The sequence below is a fragment of the Perkinsus marinus genome (assembly GCF_000006405.1).
Source record: "Perkinsus marinus ATCC 50983 genomic scaffold scf_1104296951054, whole genome shotgun sequence".
NCBI classification, from domain to species: domain Eukaryota; phylum Perkinsozoa; order Perkinsida; family Perkinsidae; genus Perkinsus; species Perkinsus marinus.
Window position 1 is genome coordinate 95,400 of NW_003209437.1, and position 16,703 is coordinate 112,102.

The 16,703-nt window shown below is 49.4% G+C and overlaps 5 protein-coding genes across 5 annotated transcripts; 3 read left to right on the forward strand and 2 right to left on the reverse strand.

The window, feature by feature from the left end:
* Positions 1–1,516: 1,516 nt before the first annotated feature.
* On the reverse strand, positions 1,517–2,968 carry Pmar_PMAR008728 (hypothetical protein). The gene is made up of 10 exons (XM_002777747.1): positions 2,833–2,968; positions 2,741–2,792; positions 2,621–2,699; positions 2,460–2,577; positions 2,373–2,413; positions 2,202–2,289; positions 2,108–2,155; positions 1,962–2,060; positions 1,751–1,919; positions 1,517–1,705 (listed from the first exon to the last, which is right to left on the reverse strand). The coding sequence occupies exons 1-10, from the start codon at positions 2,964–2,966 to the stop codon at positions 1,700–1,702; spliced, it is 834 nt and encodes a 277-aa protein (XP_002777793.1). The 5' UTR covers positions 2,967–2,968; the 3' UTR covers positions 1,517–1,699.
* Positions 2,969–3,341: 373 nt separating this feature from the next.
* Positions 3,342–4,373, forward strand: Pmar_PMAR008729 (hypothetical protein; the record flags this gene model as incomplete). The annotated part of the gene is made up of 1 exon (XM_002777748.1): positions 3,342–4,373. One exon carries the CDS (start codon positions 3,342–3,344, stop codon positions 4,371–4,373), a length of 1,032 nt encoding a protein of 343 aa, XP_002777794.1.
* Positions 4,374–7,233: 2,860 nt separating this feature from the next.
* On the forward strand, positions 7,234–7,541 carry Pmar_PMAR008730 (hypothetical protein; the record flags this gene model as incomplete). Its single annotated transcript, XM_002777749.1, has 2 exons — positions 7,234–7,506; positions 7,533–7,541. The coding sequence occupies 2 exons, from the start codon at positions 7,234–7,236 to the stop codon at positions 7,539–7,541; spliced, it is 282 nt and encodes a 93-aa protein (XP_002777795.1).
* A 1,284-nt stretch (positions 7,542–8,825) lies between these two features.
* On the forward strand, positions 8,826–10,580 carry Pmar_PMAR008731 (aldehyde-dehydrogenase, putative; the record flags this gene model as incomplete). The annotated part of the gene is made up of 7 exons (XM_002777750.1): positions 8,826–9,149; positions 9,201–9,409; positions 9,458–9,582; positions 9,629–9,714; positions 9,759–9,938; positions 9,986–10,296; positions 10,340–10,580. 7 exons carry the CDS (start codon positions 8,826–8,828, stop codon positions 10,578–10,580), a joined length of 1,476 nt encoding a protein of 491 aa, XP_002777796.1.
* A 5,854-nt stretch (positions 10,581–16,434) lies between these two features.
* On the reverse strand, positions 16,435–16,622 carry Pmar_PMAR008732 (hypothetical protein; the record flags this gene model as incomplete). Its single annotated transcript, XM_002777751.1, has 1 exon — positions 16,435–16,622. A coding segment is annotated over one exon (188 nt), but the record flags the coding sequence as incomplete, so codon positions are not given.
* Positions 16,623–16,703: the final 81 nt, after the last annotated feature.

The window sequence follows — 16,703 nt, forward strand, 5'->3', positions numbered from 1 at the left end:
GTCTGGACCAGTGAACTCACAGGCAATTGGTTCAGTGCGGTGAATGTTCGGAGTTAGTATTTGAAATCTCGTAGTGGTGTATGGATAACTACTATGACAAATGATTCTTTCCTATATTATAGAATCTATAATGTCCAAGTTCTTGTGCCATAAATCCTGGAGACAATACCTCCGGCTCCGGTCCGGGGCTGAAGGCAGGGTCATAAGGGCACGATAAAGCATTAAGACTCTGACGACGACCGCCTCAATTCTTGCGAGACCGAAATGGGAGAGCAAGAGAGAACAGAAAAGGCAATAGATAGATTCGGAATAGTACCAGTACTATGCCGAAAATGATCCACCTCAGAAGAACTTTCGAGACCTACGTCTTCCCATATAAGGAGCGCCACTTGGGAGTCATTCACCATGATCCTCGGACTGTCTGAGTCGAACATCATATACGAGAAAATAGTGAAAAGAAGCTGAATGTAACATCGCAAGGACATTGTTCTGATTGAATATTGCAACTCATCAAAAACACCATAACCAAACGTCTGTCATTCTCGACATAATTTGAACACCGCCGAAATGCATTCACTTCGTCACGGTGTGCTCCATTGCAACTATCTCTACTGTACAGCTAGTGTTAAATGTGACGGGCATTCGATTCGAAAATCCATTCGCGATGAATTCCTTCTCGTTGATCACTGAGCTCTCCGGGAGGAGTGTCCGCCGGCTTAGCATGCGGTCGGAATAAACCGTCGACGACAGTGTACGCTATCTGAGATCAAAGGAGCTCGGCAGACTCGAAACTCCACAGAATTACTCTCATGTTCCGCCCCGTAGCGTTCCACCACTCCGCGAGATGCTCATCTACCCGGCCGTCTCGTAGAGCCTCTAAACGATCCCAATTCTGGTTGGTGAGTATTTGACACGAATAGCCACCGGTCGTCAACTGTTTGCATAACAGTAATGTCCATGATACCTACAGAATGTTTTTGCTGTGGAGAATTCCGCGCGTACGCTGGCAAGATGCCGCCACAGACATCACGTCGTCAGACGTCGTCATGCGCGGCAAATTCGTATACCCCTAGCGAACAGAGAATAAGAGAACCCAAGATCGCCCTTAGTACAACGTTTGCTACTGCTCCCAGCCATGCTCGGCTCGGCACTATCACAGCGTAGCTTCTGAATTCACCAGGGAGACTTGCTGCATCTTGAGCATTGACGATGAGCCTTGTTTTGGTCTCGCGACCCTGATGTCGATAGTATCTTACTGACAACACTGGAGCTCGTTATGCGATCGTTTCTACTCGACAGCCATCCTTGAGACGCCCCACTCGGGAACTGTTTTCCCCCGCCTAGAACCTCTCCCCGAAGTTTCTGGATCGACGACTCCAACAGGGATGAGAACCCATGAGGCCTCGGTGGGTGCGGGCGCATCTAGAGACAGCATCAACACGCTCTAAGACTGACCATAGCACCCCTCATGGACTGAAAGATCAACACTTGGCGTTAGGAAGTCTGAAAAGCAATTTATTGTACGGAATCGATGATATTAATGAGCATGGATACGATACGAGAATGGCTACACTATCGGTGTTATGAACTCACCAACTGCAAACCGCTCAGAACGGAATTCAGATTTGCAGAGATGATAGGTTGAGGAGCGTTTCAATGTACGCATAAAATACTAGCATGCATGTTCACTCTCGGAGGATCATACCTGCCATAGCACGGGCTAATCGAGACCCTCAGCGGCTCAACCTACGAGTGGATGCTCGACGGGTTGCGAATCCACTGAGGATTCCTGCTCAGTTGTCTTAACAACCGTTTCTTGCTCCTCTCGAATCTCATCTGTAGGCGCGGTTGTGATAATAACAGGTACCGCGGAGGGCTGGGGAGGAATCGATTGCATATCGTCGGCTGTACTCTCTCTCCTGCAAGGCAGATGTTGCGCATTGATCTCCTATCAGCCCTACTGTTTTTCGGGAGCTTTATAGTTCTCTGCGTCATCTGGCTCCGAGCATGCACTACCGAGCTGTGCGCAGTATACAGGCAGATCCGGATTCTCATTGAACCTGTCGTTGTGATAGGCCACTCAGCCTAGTCCGATGGCGATGCTCACTTGTCGAATATCTCCTTAGTGACAATGCGCCACTTCTCACAGGTAGGGCTGAGACAGTCGAGACCATATGGAGTGCTCAGAAAGCCGGCATTACCTGCTGCATTGCACCCAATATACATCGGCAATAGGGGGACCCGCACCAGGGGCTTCTGGCGCGCCACTCACTTCTCTTCTACTACTCCCTGAAAACGGAATGCGCTTGAAACCCTGGGAGAGAGGCGCACTGGACTAAAGTCAGCATCTGGGGAGGATGGTACGCCCTTACCTGATCTTCGCCTCTTGGGAGCCTTCTCTACAGATTTCACCCTAAGACCAACAGCGGTCCGAGTCTAGAACAAGCTTTTTTACTCACGCTTGGGTCTTCACATCTCCATCATTTGAGGGGACCCTCGACCTGCTCCTAGACCTTTGCCTAGCGCTGATCAAATCACCAGCGGAAGCAACTTCCATACTTATGCATTCTTGCTCAGCTGATCGAGGAGCTATCTCCTATGCAACGGAGGTTTGGAGTACCAGAGCCTATAGTAGCGGCAGCACTATCGATGCTGCTGGTCGCCGATCCTGTCCTTTTCCTGCTAGTCTTCGAGGAGACCTATTTCGACGTTTCCTCGATCCGGTCCGTTGCGCTACTACCTCGTCAGTCTGTTTTTTCTTGGCAACCGGTGACCTCAGAGAGTAAGGATATCTGAGTGGAGCTACTTCGGAAATGTTCGTGAGCCTCTCACGAGGGTGGTATGAGTTGATCTTGAGCACCCTCGTTCTTTTTGACTCCTCCCTCTCCTCCAGCCTGCCCATCACTGCTGTTGTTGTGAGCTCCTTGTTGACTGGTAGTGGCTGACATTACCACTGAATCCTGCATCGATATGAACAGAACGTCGACGACACTAAAGATATTTAGGGCGTGCGCTTTTTACGTTGAGCCTGATTGGCTCATCAATGCACGTGATGTTAGGATGAGCGGAGCGAAGCCTAGCGGAGCGTAGCATTGATTGCATCAAAAGTTTGGCGATCGGCGGCGTTGCTCAGTATCGTGACCTAATCATCTAACCTTGTGGGTTGAGATGTTTCAAAATGGGTCAAAGTGGGTTCCCGGCCTTGGCTCTATCGCCACGTGCCTCATATCCTTCTCCACTTGTTACAAGGTGGTTGTTTCTTGGGTTCTGCCCCTTTTTCCGCTCGAACGGTCGCGATCTGTTGCCTCCGGGATCTCCCTCACTCAGCTCTGTCCCGTTTTATGACAACCATATCTGACCTTTCGGCTCAGCTCCACCCGCAGTCCTCGGTTACCGATGCCCTGCATCTTCTGAGTACTGATTCCGAGTTGACCGAACTCGTCCTCCGCAACTCCTTCGCCGCGACCGTTCACACCTTGGAAGATATCCACCTTCTCGGTGGTCCTTCTTACGAGAGTCTGTTCGGGATTTCCTCTGACGACTGTGCCCCCGCTTTGAAATTGGTCGTCCGTAAGCTTATCCGCATCGCCTCTGCCTTGCATACTTCTTCGGGTGCTGCTCCCCCTGCTACCACTTCTCTCCCCGAACAAGACACTCCTTGGCTTGACAGTCTCTCTCACTTGCTCACTCTAACTCCATCGTCCGGTCGTATCAAGCGTCAGGCGCCAACGTTGGCTGAGCTCCTCGGTGATCGTGACTCTTTACGTGGATTGACCTACTCTCTTCACTGCCCCCCCGATATCCTCATCGACATCATGTCTTTCCAGGATGTGGATCGCCTTCGTGTGCTATTCTCCAAACCACTACGCTCTTACTGCTCTCTCGACAAGGGCTCTACTTATGCTGATAATTCACTCAAGCTCTCAACCCTCATCCACTGCCTTCTTGTTTGGGCTTGCACCACCCATCTAACGGGTAACATTGGGCTGGGCTTTTTGCTCTCCCACTGTGATAACACCATTTCGAGCATGGGAGATACTATCCAAGGGAAGGTGGTTAACACACAGTGTTGTGAGCTCTACCATACCTTTCTACTCAAGGACGTCCATACCAAGCTCGGTAACTCCGTCTCTGTCGATGACATCTGTGACTTCATTAGCTCCTCCTCTTCTAATACCTGGGGGATTGCTGTTAACAAGTCCACACCTCATTATGCTCGCTCTGCTAACACTCCTCAGAGACGTCGCGCCGACTCTCTTCCTGCCAAGCAACCCGTACAAACTCGTACATTTACTTGGGGTGATTCTCAGGGGACTTCCGCAGCTTCCCCTTCCTCTCGTGCTGCTAAACGTAACAAACCTACTCCTGCATGAGCTCGCCTATCCCTATGGATGCATGATATGCTGATGTTTTGCATCGATGTTTATCATTGGCTCTTGTGTCTCTTTCGTAGCTAAGTAAGGGTGCAAGTTTTCCTAGCTATTACACACCTCCTTCATGTCTGTCTCTTCCTCCTCAATAAACAAACACAGACGTACGCTGCGTCGTCGGTTGAGTCGCCGACATGAGAAGTATATCTTGCATCCTGTCACTCTGCCTGATGGCTCCATCAAGCTATTGCCCCTCCCGTCAGACAATCATTTGCCTGCGTGCGATCCTCTGATAACTACATCCCATGATGACATCCACTACTACGCCTCTTCTGACGCCCAGATTCTCAGACAACGTACTTCCATTTCTGTTGATTGCTCGAATCTTACTTCACCGCACGAGCACCTGCGCAATACTCAAGCTCTGTGTCATCCTCTCGATCTTACCGATCCTCTACCAGCTCCTCTCAAGCACGCCATTTCCTTTGTCTGCGCTAATCAACATCGCGTCCCACGTCTCCGCCGCTCTCAGTGCAAACAAATCCGCCGCCTTGCTCGTGCTCTCGAACCTACTCGCCAACTCTGGTTAGCCGAAATGCATCCACAAATCCTCGGTTTCTGTTCTCACTTACATCTTCCACTCATGGCCGTCCTGTTACGTCGTGCCAACTATTGTGACTCGTCACTCGCACTGGAGTTGGTCTATGGTTTGGCAGTCCATGGCAATTTCCACACCCCAGGTAACATTTTCGCTGAGGGTGTCTCCCAGAAATGGACGTACACTGACCCCAACACTGTTTTACGTACGGACTCTCTCAAGGACGACCTAACATACCAACGTTTGCAACGCGAGTCTCCGAGTACTGATGATGCCATTTTGTGGCAGGCGGCTATTGATGAGGTCGATAACCACACCATGGCTGGCCCCATCGACGGCGACAGTTATGCGACTGGCTATTTGATTTCACGAAGATTTCCCGTACGCCAGGTCTCCAAAACGAGGCCATGTGACGATTATACTGCCTCGGGTCTGAACGACTGCCAATACTTCGATCGTCGTATGACTTTACCCACCATTGACTTGATTACACAGATGTACAACACTCTGTCTGATTCCTGGCCTGATGATCTTGATCTCCGCATATGGAGTGCTGATCACCAGAGTGCTTATCGACAAGTCGCGTCGTTTCCTCCACACACTTTCTCTACTCTTGTCGCTATTCGTAATCCGTCTACGGCCCATTTATATTTGTTTAGACACTTCGCTCAGCCTTTGGAGCCAGATCGAGTGTCTGGAACTATCTACGAGTCTCACAAGCGTTGGTCTTCCTCTCCAGGGCATATTTTTCCACTATCGTCGTTAGCTATATCGATGATTTTTCTGGAGGCGAAGATGTAACGACTGTCGACTCTGCTTACTCTTCCTTCCTCTTTCTGAACTCTATTCTAGGCTGGAAAGTGAAAAATTCGAAATGTTCTTCACCTTCTCACGCCATGGTCCTTTTAGGCATAAAAATATCTGTCTACAAGCGAGCTGTTTCTCTTTCTATTCCGCGCGAAAAATTAGACCGTATTTGTGCTTCTCTTGTCACTATTCTCTCATCGGGAGTTCTACCTTTCGGTCAAGCCTTGAAGTTATGCGGTAAGTTAACTTTTGCTACTTCTACCTTTGCTTCCCGTGCTGGTAGACCCTTCATTCGGGTGCTTTACGATCATATCTATTTTGGACGTAAGTCTGGTTCGTCTTCCCTCAGTCACACTGCCATCGATTGTCTCCGATCATTACTTTTTCTTCTACGCAGCTTCTCTGATGGTCGATGCTTGACGTTATCCTCATTACATAGCCTTCCTTCGGCTATCATATACTCTGATGCTGATGGTGATTGCCGTCTTGGAGCATGTCTCATTCGCCCCCACTACAAACATGTCTATTTCTCAGAACCATTACCTTTGTCTCTCTCGGCAATCTCTTGCTCTGATCCACCTAACATAGTCTTCCAAGAATGCTGTGCAGCCCTCTGTGCAATCTCGACATTCGGTCCCATGCTCCGTAATCATCGTGTAATGATCTTCATCGACGCTACATCTGTAGAACACATGATCTTGAAAGGTTCGTCCAAATCGCCTTCGCTCAATCGCCTGGTCCTTGCATTCTGGCTCTTAGCTGCAAAGTTCGGCATTTCGATGTGGATTGGTGGTGTACGAAGTCAATTCAACTTGGCCGATGCTCCTTCGCGTAGACTTTATCACGACTTCCTTTCTTGGGATCGGTATAGGTTGGCAAGTCCGCATCCATCATTGCTACATTATGGAAATTGTCAGCATGCCCTCACGACGTGATGTTACAATATTCATGACTCGTGTAAGTATGTTTCTTGCTTTGTGTTTTGCACTCACTCTTTGTTCCTTTGTCAGCAAAAATTCTTCATTTCTCTCAATGTCTGACGAGATTCTTTTTCCAATGCATGTTGCTGCTGCGAGATTAAAGCTGCAACGACTGCGAAGTGCTCGATTACAGACTTCATACACATCCACATCGGTACCACGCCGCATACTTGTAGATCCTTCCGCTATAATTGCGTCTACACGTCCTTATACTTTGAACAATAAGAGAATACACGATATTATTGCAGCCTTCCCTCCGACTAAACAGCTATTGTTCCTTAAACACATGGGAGATCAGAACATCAACATTACCTCTCTCATCGAAAGAGCAGCTTTCGAACTACCTTTGCGCTCTGTTCTTCCATCTACGTTAGCAAGCTACAACGCCGGTCTACGTCACTACTTTGCATTTTGCCGTTTATGGTCCGAGTTGTCGGGTACCTCCTTCGAATTTTTACCTCCCTCAGCGTCGATGCTAATGCGTTGGCTTGCTACATTCAACAACGGCTTCACCGCGGCCAACTACCTGAGTCACATTAAGAAGTTCTGCATTATTCTGGACTTGGACACCGCACCCTTTGATTCAGCTCGTATAAAAACTGCCATCTCCGGTCTTAAGAAGTCTACACATCGCCCTGAATCTTTGGCTATTCGTCGTCCTCTTTTGCTGAAAATTGTCGAATGGGCCAAGAATCGTAAACTATACTTGTTCGCGGCAGCCGCTGTTGCTGCCTATATCGGAATGTTCCGCGTTCGTGACGAACTTCTCACTCTTAGGTCTTCTGACGTACATTTCACATCCGACAATGCTGTCACCATTCATCTTCTCTCACGAAAAAATTCTCAGCGTGGTGCTCGAATCCATCGATTTTGTACTTGTCAATCATCTCCACTTTTATGCTTACATGCAATTTTGTCGTCTCTTATACATCACTCGAGAACGTGTACTATATCTGTGCCTCTATTCGCCTCTCTTTCTTATTCTTCATTCAATGCGTACACTAAGCAAGCTCTGGCCGCTTTACATGTCCCTGAACACAGTCGCTATGCTTCTCATTGCTATCGACGTGGTCATTGTAGGGATTTACTTGCTGCGGGAACCCCTGCAGCCACAATATTGCGGATGGGCGGCTGGCGTTCAAACGCTTTCAAAGCTTATCTCAGTATGCCCGAGGTGAATGCTATCGCTGTCGAAAAAGTCATAGACCATGCATTATCGGATGTATCTGCTAGCGAACATTACGCATGACCTGAGCTCAATCCATTATACACACAAAATGAATATGAGTTTTGAAGTTTTCACATTGGGATGGGGGTACAAGCAGTGGGATAGTTTCGAGTCAACATGGAGTTCAAAAACATGTTCTGGCTTGACGCTGTGTTCTGCTGCTCCTTAATCCCATAGACTTCGGTAGTCACAGCAACGAGCCAGGCGAAACTTTTGTGGCTCATCAATGCACGTGATGTTAGGATGAGCGGAGCGAAGCCTAGCGGAGCGTAGCATTGATTGCATCAAAAGTTTGGCGATCGGCGGCGTTGCTCAGTATCGTGCTGACCTAATCATCTAACCTTGTGGGTTGAGATGTTTCAAAATGGGTCAAAGTGGGTTCCCCTCCCACCCTCCCAGGGGATAGTTTCGAGTCAACATGTAGTTCAAAAACATGTTCTGGCTTGACGCTGTGTTCTGCTGCTCCTTAATCCCATAGACTTCGGTAGTCACAGCAACGAGCCAGGCGAAACTTTTGTTAAGCTGTGCTCCTCGGAGTGTGACGTGGCATTGCCTCTAGGGATTAGTGATGCTCTGGATTAGTGCAGCTCCGTGAATTCACCGTGACCGTGAAGGTGAGCCCTGCTCATCGATCGGTGACGCGTTGTGTGACTACAGCTGTAGTATGTCCTGATTTGTTCATCTGTGAAGTCGTCACTGTTGGTCACAGTAACGTGTCTACTCTCGACACAGCGCTGTGGAGATGACGTTGATGCAAAGATAGGTCTAGCTGAGGGCTGTGGAAGGATGTTAGTGGACTGGTCCTCGCGCAGTTAATTCTATAAGAAGTACTCCCTATTAGAATGGCATTCGTAGCTGATCCCAAAATCGCCGAGAAGTGGCCCTACTACCTAGCTGGCGAGCCGGTCTACGCCAACACTGAGCTGGGTGTAACTGACAAGTACACTGGTAACGTAGTGTGCCATGTCGCTGTCGCTCACGAGGCTGAGATCGACAAGGCTATTGAGAAGGCTCACTCTTCCGAGAAGAAGATGGCCCAGATGCCTGCTTATCAGAGGAAGGCTGTCCTCATGCACTGCGTCGCCGAGTTCCGCAAGCGCTTTGATGAGCTCGCCTACTGCCTTTGCGTCGAAGCTGGCAAGCCTATTGTTGATGCCAGAGGAGAGGTATTGTTCGCCCTCTCGATTGCTTCATTTTAATGGGCCTCGTGTCACCAGGTAAATCGTCTCATTGATACATTCGAGCTTGCCGCCGAGGAGTGCACTCGTGTGTATGGTGAATGGTCCACCATGGAGCTCTCAAGTCGCAACAAGGGTCTGCAGCAGATCTATAAGCGCGTCCCCAAGGGAACTGTCTCAATGATCGCGCCCTTCAATTTCCCTCTCAACCTTGCCGCTCATAAGATTGCCCCTGCTATCGCTGCGGGGTAGGTTGCTGCTCACACCAACTAAGGGATCTCCATCACTCCTCTTAGTTGCCCCTTCGTCTTGAAGCCTGCTAGTGCCACTCCTCTCGGTGCCCTCATCATCGGTGAGATCCTTTCGAAGTGTCCCGATTTCCCCAACGAGGCCTTCTCGATTCTTCCATGCTCCAGAAATGGTCAGTTGATCCTCGGGTTAGCAGCTTATCACTGCTTTGCCAACAGGTGCCGACTTGTTCACCACTGATGAGCGTTTCAAGCTTCTCTCGTTTACTGGTAGCCCCCAAGTCGGATGGGACATGAAGAGCAGAGTAGGCCTCGTTTTGCATAGTCAACGTGCATCTGTTTTTGGTAGGCCGGAAAGAAGCCTGTTGTCTTGGAGCTCGGTGGCAACGCCGCCTGTGTTGTTGACTCCATCCCTCAAGAAGGCTTGGACTATCTCGTCAACCGCATTGCCTTTGGTGCTTTTTACCAGTCCGGTCAGAGTTGCATCTCTACTCAGCGACTGTACATCCGCGACACCATCTATGACGAGGTGGGGTCGTTGCTCACTAGTGATTTTGCCTATCGTCTTCTCTGCAGGTTATGAAGGCCTTGACTGAAAAGGTCAAGTCTTTGAAGATGGGCGACCCCAAGTTGGAGTCCACCTTTGTTGGCCCTATGATCTCCGAAAAGGAGGCATCTCGCTTGCACGGGTGGATCGAGGAAGCGAAGAGTGTGAACTGCACTGTTCTTTGCGGTGGTGGCCGAAATGGCTGCATGGTTGAGCCTACCCTCCTGGCTGATGTACCGATTTACGCCACTGTGTGGAGAGAGGAAGCCTTCGGACCTCTTCTTTGCGCCACCAGATTCAGCGACTTCAAGGACGTTATCGATGCTGTCAACGATTCGAAGTAGGAGCTATTACAGACGTATATTCTAAGTGATTTCTCGCAGGTACGGTATTCACGCTGGTATCTTCACCACGGATATGAACCGTGTCTTCTACGCATGGGACAATCTTGAGGTCGGTGGTGTTGTGATCAACGACGTTCCCAGCATCCGTGTGGATGCTGAGCCTTATGGCGGTGTCAAGGACTCGGGTGTCGGAAAGGAGGGTGTTCGTTATGCTATGGAGGATATGACGGAGATTCGCACTCTCCTGATTAAGAATGTTGGTTCAGTGGACAAGATATAAACATGCTTATCGGCACCCGAAACAAGAGCCTTCTCTGCTCCGTTTCCTTCACTTCATGCTGAGCAGTTTTAATGCACCCGAAGAAGCAGTTTATTCTGCTGTGTAGCTGCTCACTTGCTCAACTTTTAGAGGAGATACTCGTTTGATTACAGCAACTATACCCTCTATTAACGATAGTATATGTCGATAACTGTTGCCTTTCTCAATTAGGCGTATGTTGTGTTGTTGAAAGTGAATTGACTCGTGATGTTTGAGTGAAATAGGGAACAAACTTTGAAGAACATTGACCCGTTTGTTCGATGTGTTGTTGCACTGGAAATTACAGCTCGATGGTGATGTTTCCTCGGAATTAGAGTATGTATCAGATTCATCTTAGGGACATGATTGATGCCTTCAAGGAGTACTTCTAAGAATTTCCTAGCGTAGTAGTAGGCTAATCAAAGGTCACACGAGCTCGGAAACGTCTGGCGGAATTATGGGAACTTTTGTCGCACAATTGCAAGTGTTACGTCACCGTATGCTCTACTCAAGGATCAGGAAATATGGGGCCACCTCCAATATCCACTGGAACACTACGAAACGTTGCATATCATCACACATGGCAACTGCCTCAATGAAAAAAAGCACAGCTAATTAGTTGAATCACGGACGGGGAAGCGGTATCCAGTCTTGAGTCCCCATTCTCGTTATAGTACTCGTGACCTGCAATGAAGACTGCAGACAATTGACAATGTACGGACGAATTATCACTGGAGACGGATGATATCTAGGGCGTAGTGGGACACTCTGTGTGATCTGTACAGGAGGGCGAGCCAGACCCGTGGGCGGGGTGAAAGCAGCTGCAATAGGGCTAACCATACGATAGTGAGGGAAGAGCACTGGAGGCGTCATCGCCAAACCCTGTAGGTTGGGTCGCAGAGCTGCGGCAGTATGGGACTGAGCGTAGTGAACCCTGCCACTGCCTTATCGGGCTGCTCACTCTAATAGTAGTTCGTGTTGGAGGAGTGATCCAGCGTCGAATGACCACGTTTGATCGTTGAGATCCTCCTAACCTGAATAGACCTAGTGTGCCACTAACAACAGACGATGATATTCATTTCGAAGGACCCACTCAGTCGATACACAAGAGGAGTTCCTGGTGGCGTCTGTGGGTGCATGGTTCAACGGCTGCGACAACGATTGAACAACAACTCCATCGTTAGAGATTCTCTCTGGGGCGTTCTCAGGAATTCCCTGTACAAACAATAACACGCAAGAGGAAAAGCAAGCAAGTACCGTCATTTCCCCCGGCCTCTGGGAAGCACTCTCCTTGGCGGGTTCACGAAAACCCGCGGTCTCCATCTTCTGAATGCCGGATGGATTCGAAATCGATTGTGGTTTTGTGGGCTATTGAAGTCCTCATTGACAGAAATACTCCGAGTCTTACCGAAGGTTCCTCACTGGTGGTCAGAGGCAACTCATCATCAGTACTCTTATTGTGGTCAATGTCACTATCACTATCATCCTGCACCCCTGCAGGTAGCCTGACGATATGATGGCCTGTCGTTCCAGGAGTTCTGAGCATTCCCCATGTGGTTATTGGTCGCCCAGAGCCTGCCATACCACCTATCCAGCCACTGTAGAGCGATCCGATTTACTAGCGGAACTCATCCGCCCGATAGTCCTCGTCCTCGCTGGGCTTATCCAAGGAACCCCACCAGTATCAGCGCCCAAGTCCAGCGTGCTCACCGGACGAAACATGTCGTCAGGTAGCTCACCGGTCGATTCCTCATCGCGAGGCTCCTGAAAAGAGGCGGAATCCATTTTCACCAAGGAGGGGTAGTCAGTCGCCTGTCACCCGTTCTGCCTCTATCTCCTCGCCGGACCTCACAGACGCTTCCATGGGAGGCACGGGCCTATTCTCCGAGTCACGCTCCTAACACCGATAATCAATAACAGAAATATGAACTTCCGTGTGAGGTTGGGAAAAGCGATGCCGATTAGACTCACCATACGTGCCCGATCGGCACTCCGCTTCGACGCAAGTGACTGACCCGAAGACAGGGGGGAGGATCTGCTCGATAGACGGGTTGACAGTTCCTCTGAGAACACAACGATAACAAGGAGGATCTTTTATCAACACTCTCACGGAACAGCCCTAGATTCTCGTGGAATGTAGTATAACCCTTATCGACTCTACCAGGCATCACCTATCATCAGCTTGATCTCTCTCAAGCTCGTATCGACGTACTCAATAACTTCCATACTCTGGCGTTCCATGGCCAAAATGATATTATGCTCGACCTTCTGGAGGTCACTTCGATCTTACAAAGTACAGGTGACAAGATGTGCCACTATGGCACTACCTATTGCCGAAGACCGTCGCCTCGCCGCTCTGGCAGTGGGTAAAAGTAGGCCCTCAGCCACTTTTATATTAGAGGGCAACGGTGAGTTCTCCAACTCAGATTCCCGAGCGTCGTGCCAATGGCTCGGAGGACTCGTGCTGAACTCTCCAAGTCTCGCCACACGTCCATCTCTTCTCCTTCTGGTGACGCTCATCTACCGAGGAATATGACAGGACACTCTTATGCCACCATAAGACTACTACAACTCAACACTTTTGCTCCGCACTGCGGAGTCCGCAGGAACGGCAAGGGGACAACAGGCAGCAACTGTAACAATGAGACATGGCGATAGATAGCATCATAAGTCCCGACTTCCACCATCAGGGTGAATGCTCAATTTCCTAGGAGGAGGCCCAAACTTCGCTCCTCGGTACCCTAGCGCCCCTTTCTGAGTAGTTTCGTGCCCCGGCGGCTTCCTCACCGACATAGAGAACTTGTAACACTCTTGAGAAACCTGGGAGGAAGGATGCATGGCTCATCGATTTGCGTAGTGCTAGCCTTTTTCGCGATGAAATTGGACTTCGCGTCTAACGCGTTCCGCGATGTTGTATAGTTGCGCCGAGCCAACTCTATCATGCGATCACCCCGACGGACGACCCCTTCTATCTCGGACTGGTGACGCCGTAGGAGATGCCTGTCACCATGCAAATCTCTTTTTATCAAACCGACCCATTCCTGTTTTCAACCCCCAGTACCGTTTAGTAGTTTCATATTGTAGTTGTCGTTTCCTATGATAGTCCTCCATTTCTCGCTGTCGTATCGTTCGTCCCCGCATGCGACAGCTGAGCGACTCAGTAAACTACCGCTCCAGATGATCGACTCACTCCTCTGCGCCATCAAAGTCTCCTATAGCGGCGAGTCGCTGCTCGGTTCTCATCAAATCCCGCAGTGTCGGGCCCCACGAGTGCCGGGGGTCCAGCGCCTCATTCGCATACGTTTGCTCGAGCTCCACCAGCTCCTGCCTGAACTTGCGACGGTACCACTCTCGGAGCCGGAGGGGAGGGAGAACTCACTCATGCTGTGCCAACAGCTGGTTCTTCGTTGAGTTGATTAAGTCTTCTATCCGTTTGCGTTCCTCTACGAACCTTGGTGAGTTTAATACAAAGAGCTCAGCAACCAGTAAATGCCAGAGAATATCGAAGCCGTGGAGATGAGCCCAATCAATACCGCTCTCACCGTTTCTCGAATCTTGAGCGCATCGAGCGCCATGATTCCGCAAGCTGTTGCTGTTTCAGTTGAGCCAAGTACTCCACGCGTTTCTCTATCATCATATCGTACTCTTGCCGAGCCTCTCTCAAGCGCTCTGCAGGCTTCATCATCAACACTCTCGAAACACAGCAGACCACCCCGACTCACTCCGCAAGGAAGCCGCTCGCTTATATCGGCCTTCAGACACTGCCAAGGTTATATCTTCACCAAGACTGAAGATCTCATCCTGCTTCTGTAACAGAACATCGTTATAAACCTCTGCACTGAGACTAGAGCCCGACGCCGTCGTGGAAGCACCTAGTGGAGACATCTTTCCCATGTTAGGTTCATCCTGTCCCTACCGTTGCGGTGCCTAACAACTCTGCCAGTTCCGCTATCCGGAGATCTGCTATGTCTATGAGATGGTTTGAGAATCTTGACAGAGAGTGATCGGGAAAGCTCGCAGATTTCAAACACCAAGGACGAGCGACACGCCACACCCCTGGGCTCTTGCGCCTTCCACGAAAATCCAGCTACTATGTACTAATACTACAACCTGCCACTACCAAGATTGCAATAACAGAAGAGTACATTATGACGCAACAGAGCAGGATGGTCTCGCGATAGTTATTCGGAGCCAGACGACAAGGAGGAGCTCAACAACGCAGCATCGGTATTAACACCAGGACGATGATACTGATTTGACGAGCGATCACGGTCGGTATTACACTGTCATCATTGTTCATCTCCAATGGACTGCCTGTTCTAATGAGGGAATCATCTAATCCACTCGCCATTCTATTAACAACCTATCTTGAGGAGGACTACCTCACAGACTGCCACCAAATCTCACATATGTCACCAAAAAATGTTATGCAAGTGCATGTAATATCAGTAAGCCGTCTGGCGTAGCGCGGCCAATACAAAATGTGAGTGTGTGTGCTCTCATGGTTAGTGATAGAAGTTACTCCCTACGCGAACCAAGTTCGATCGTCACAGCTAATCGGACCTTATACCGCATGCCAAGTGGTGCTTGGGGTCACATAGATGGCACTCCTTCGGTGTAGAGTCTACACTGTCTACGCTGTCTACACTGTAGACAGGGGGCAATGGTGAATGCCCACGAAAAAGCACAATCATGGTCCAGTTAGTAGTTCTATTAGGTTCTCAAACATCCAACCGATCTACATTCTTGTTGAGAACGAACTTGCGCAATTGTTCATGAAATTGGGGGAGTTGTTCCACCAATTCCTCGATATTCTAACCCTTACTCGTCAATCAACTCAACAGTATATGCGTTCAGTCTGTTACGCTCGTTTTCGAGCAAGCGTACACGTTACATGGAGCTGTTCTGGCTTCGAATAGTCTCCAAGGCCGGAGATCCTTCATTTTAACCGGCTGAAAGACGAACCGCAACTCCTGGAAACTGAGTGATGAGACTGCATCGACAATAGGTGAGCCAGGGAAACACCTACGATAAAACTTTTGTCACAAAAGGCACATGGCGTGCTCGAAGGGAAAAAGGCGACCAACCCACCTTGAGACCGGAAGAGAACCGCTGGAGCATCGTGGTCTTCATGAGAGCATGATGGCACACATCTGTGAATGAAGAATATACGGCTCCGATTTGACCCAATAGGACGTTCACTCTGTAAGACACTAGAATCGGGGTATGACGAGGAGAATGTAGGGGTAACAACTGGTTGAGTGAGCATGCGCCACATATATCACTCGACACAACAGAGATACTCGATCTGAATTGCTATACATATCATCCTCTCCACTGGGTAGTGGGCTTAGAAGAGTCATGCAGTAACATTGTAGCTTCATTTTTACATGCGGAGTTCAGCAGTGAATATGGAGAAAGGCTCCTCATTTTTTCGATGGCACGACCTTGATGCAGCGCTTGCGCAACATCTTCCACCTGAGATGCCTTCGATCGACCTCGCAATGGACCGAATTGGTAGGAGAGGTTGCCTACACTGTGAACAGTCCGACCTCCACGCCTACTACAATAAGAATCCACAATAGTGGGTTATAACTAGCCTGGAGGTCTTTCTCGTCAGTCTGAGGAGCACTAGGTAACAGGCCGAGCGAAAAACTCTGCCACGCTGTTTACGATGAGGTCGCCTCGCCTCAGAGTTTCATCAACAAAGTGGAAGCCCGGGACGGAGGGTGATCCTATGACCTTCTCCTGGTAGGTGCACATCCTGAAGATGCGATATATGCAGTATCGACGGGAATTGGACACGCCATACCGGAAGAGACCAAACGATGCTCACTCTATTCGATCTTCATAGATGAGGTGAACATAGTTCTTCTCGCAGACACATCTCCCAGTGGTGAGGTTGAAATTGCCGTTGTTGCACGGGTATCGACCCTCGTCCATCGCTTTCTGGATCTTCCCGTAATCTTCGTCACTGAGCGAAGGGGCCGTGGTGGCTTTCCGAGAATCTTCAGCTGAGCTCATAGTCGTCGAAACGCGGAATACACTGAAAGTGGCCCAGAAGTCATTGAAGAACCCATTAAGGTATGGAACCCAATAGAAAAA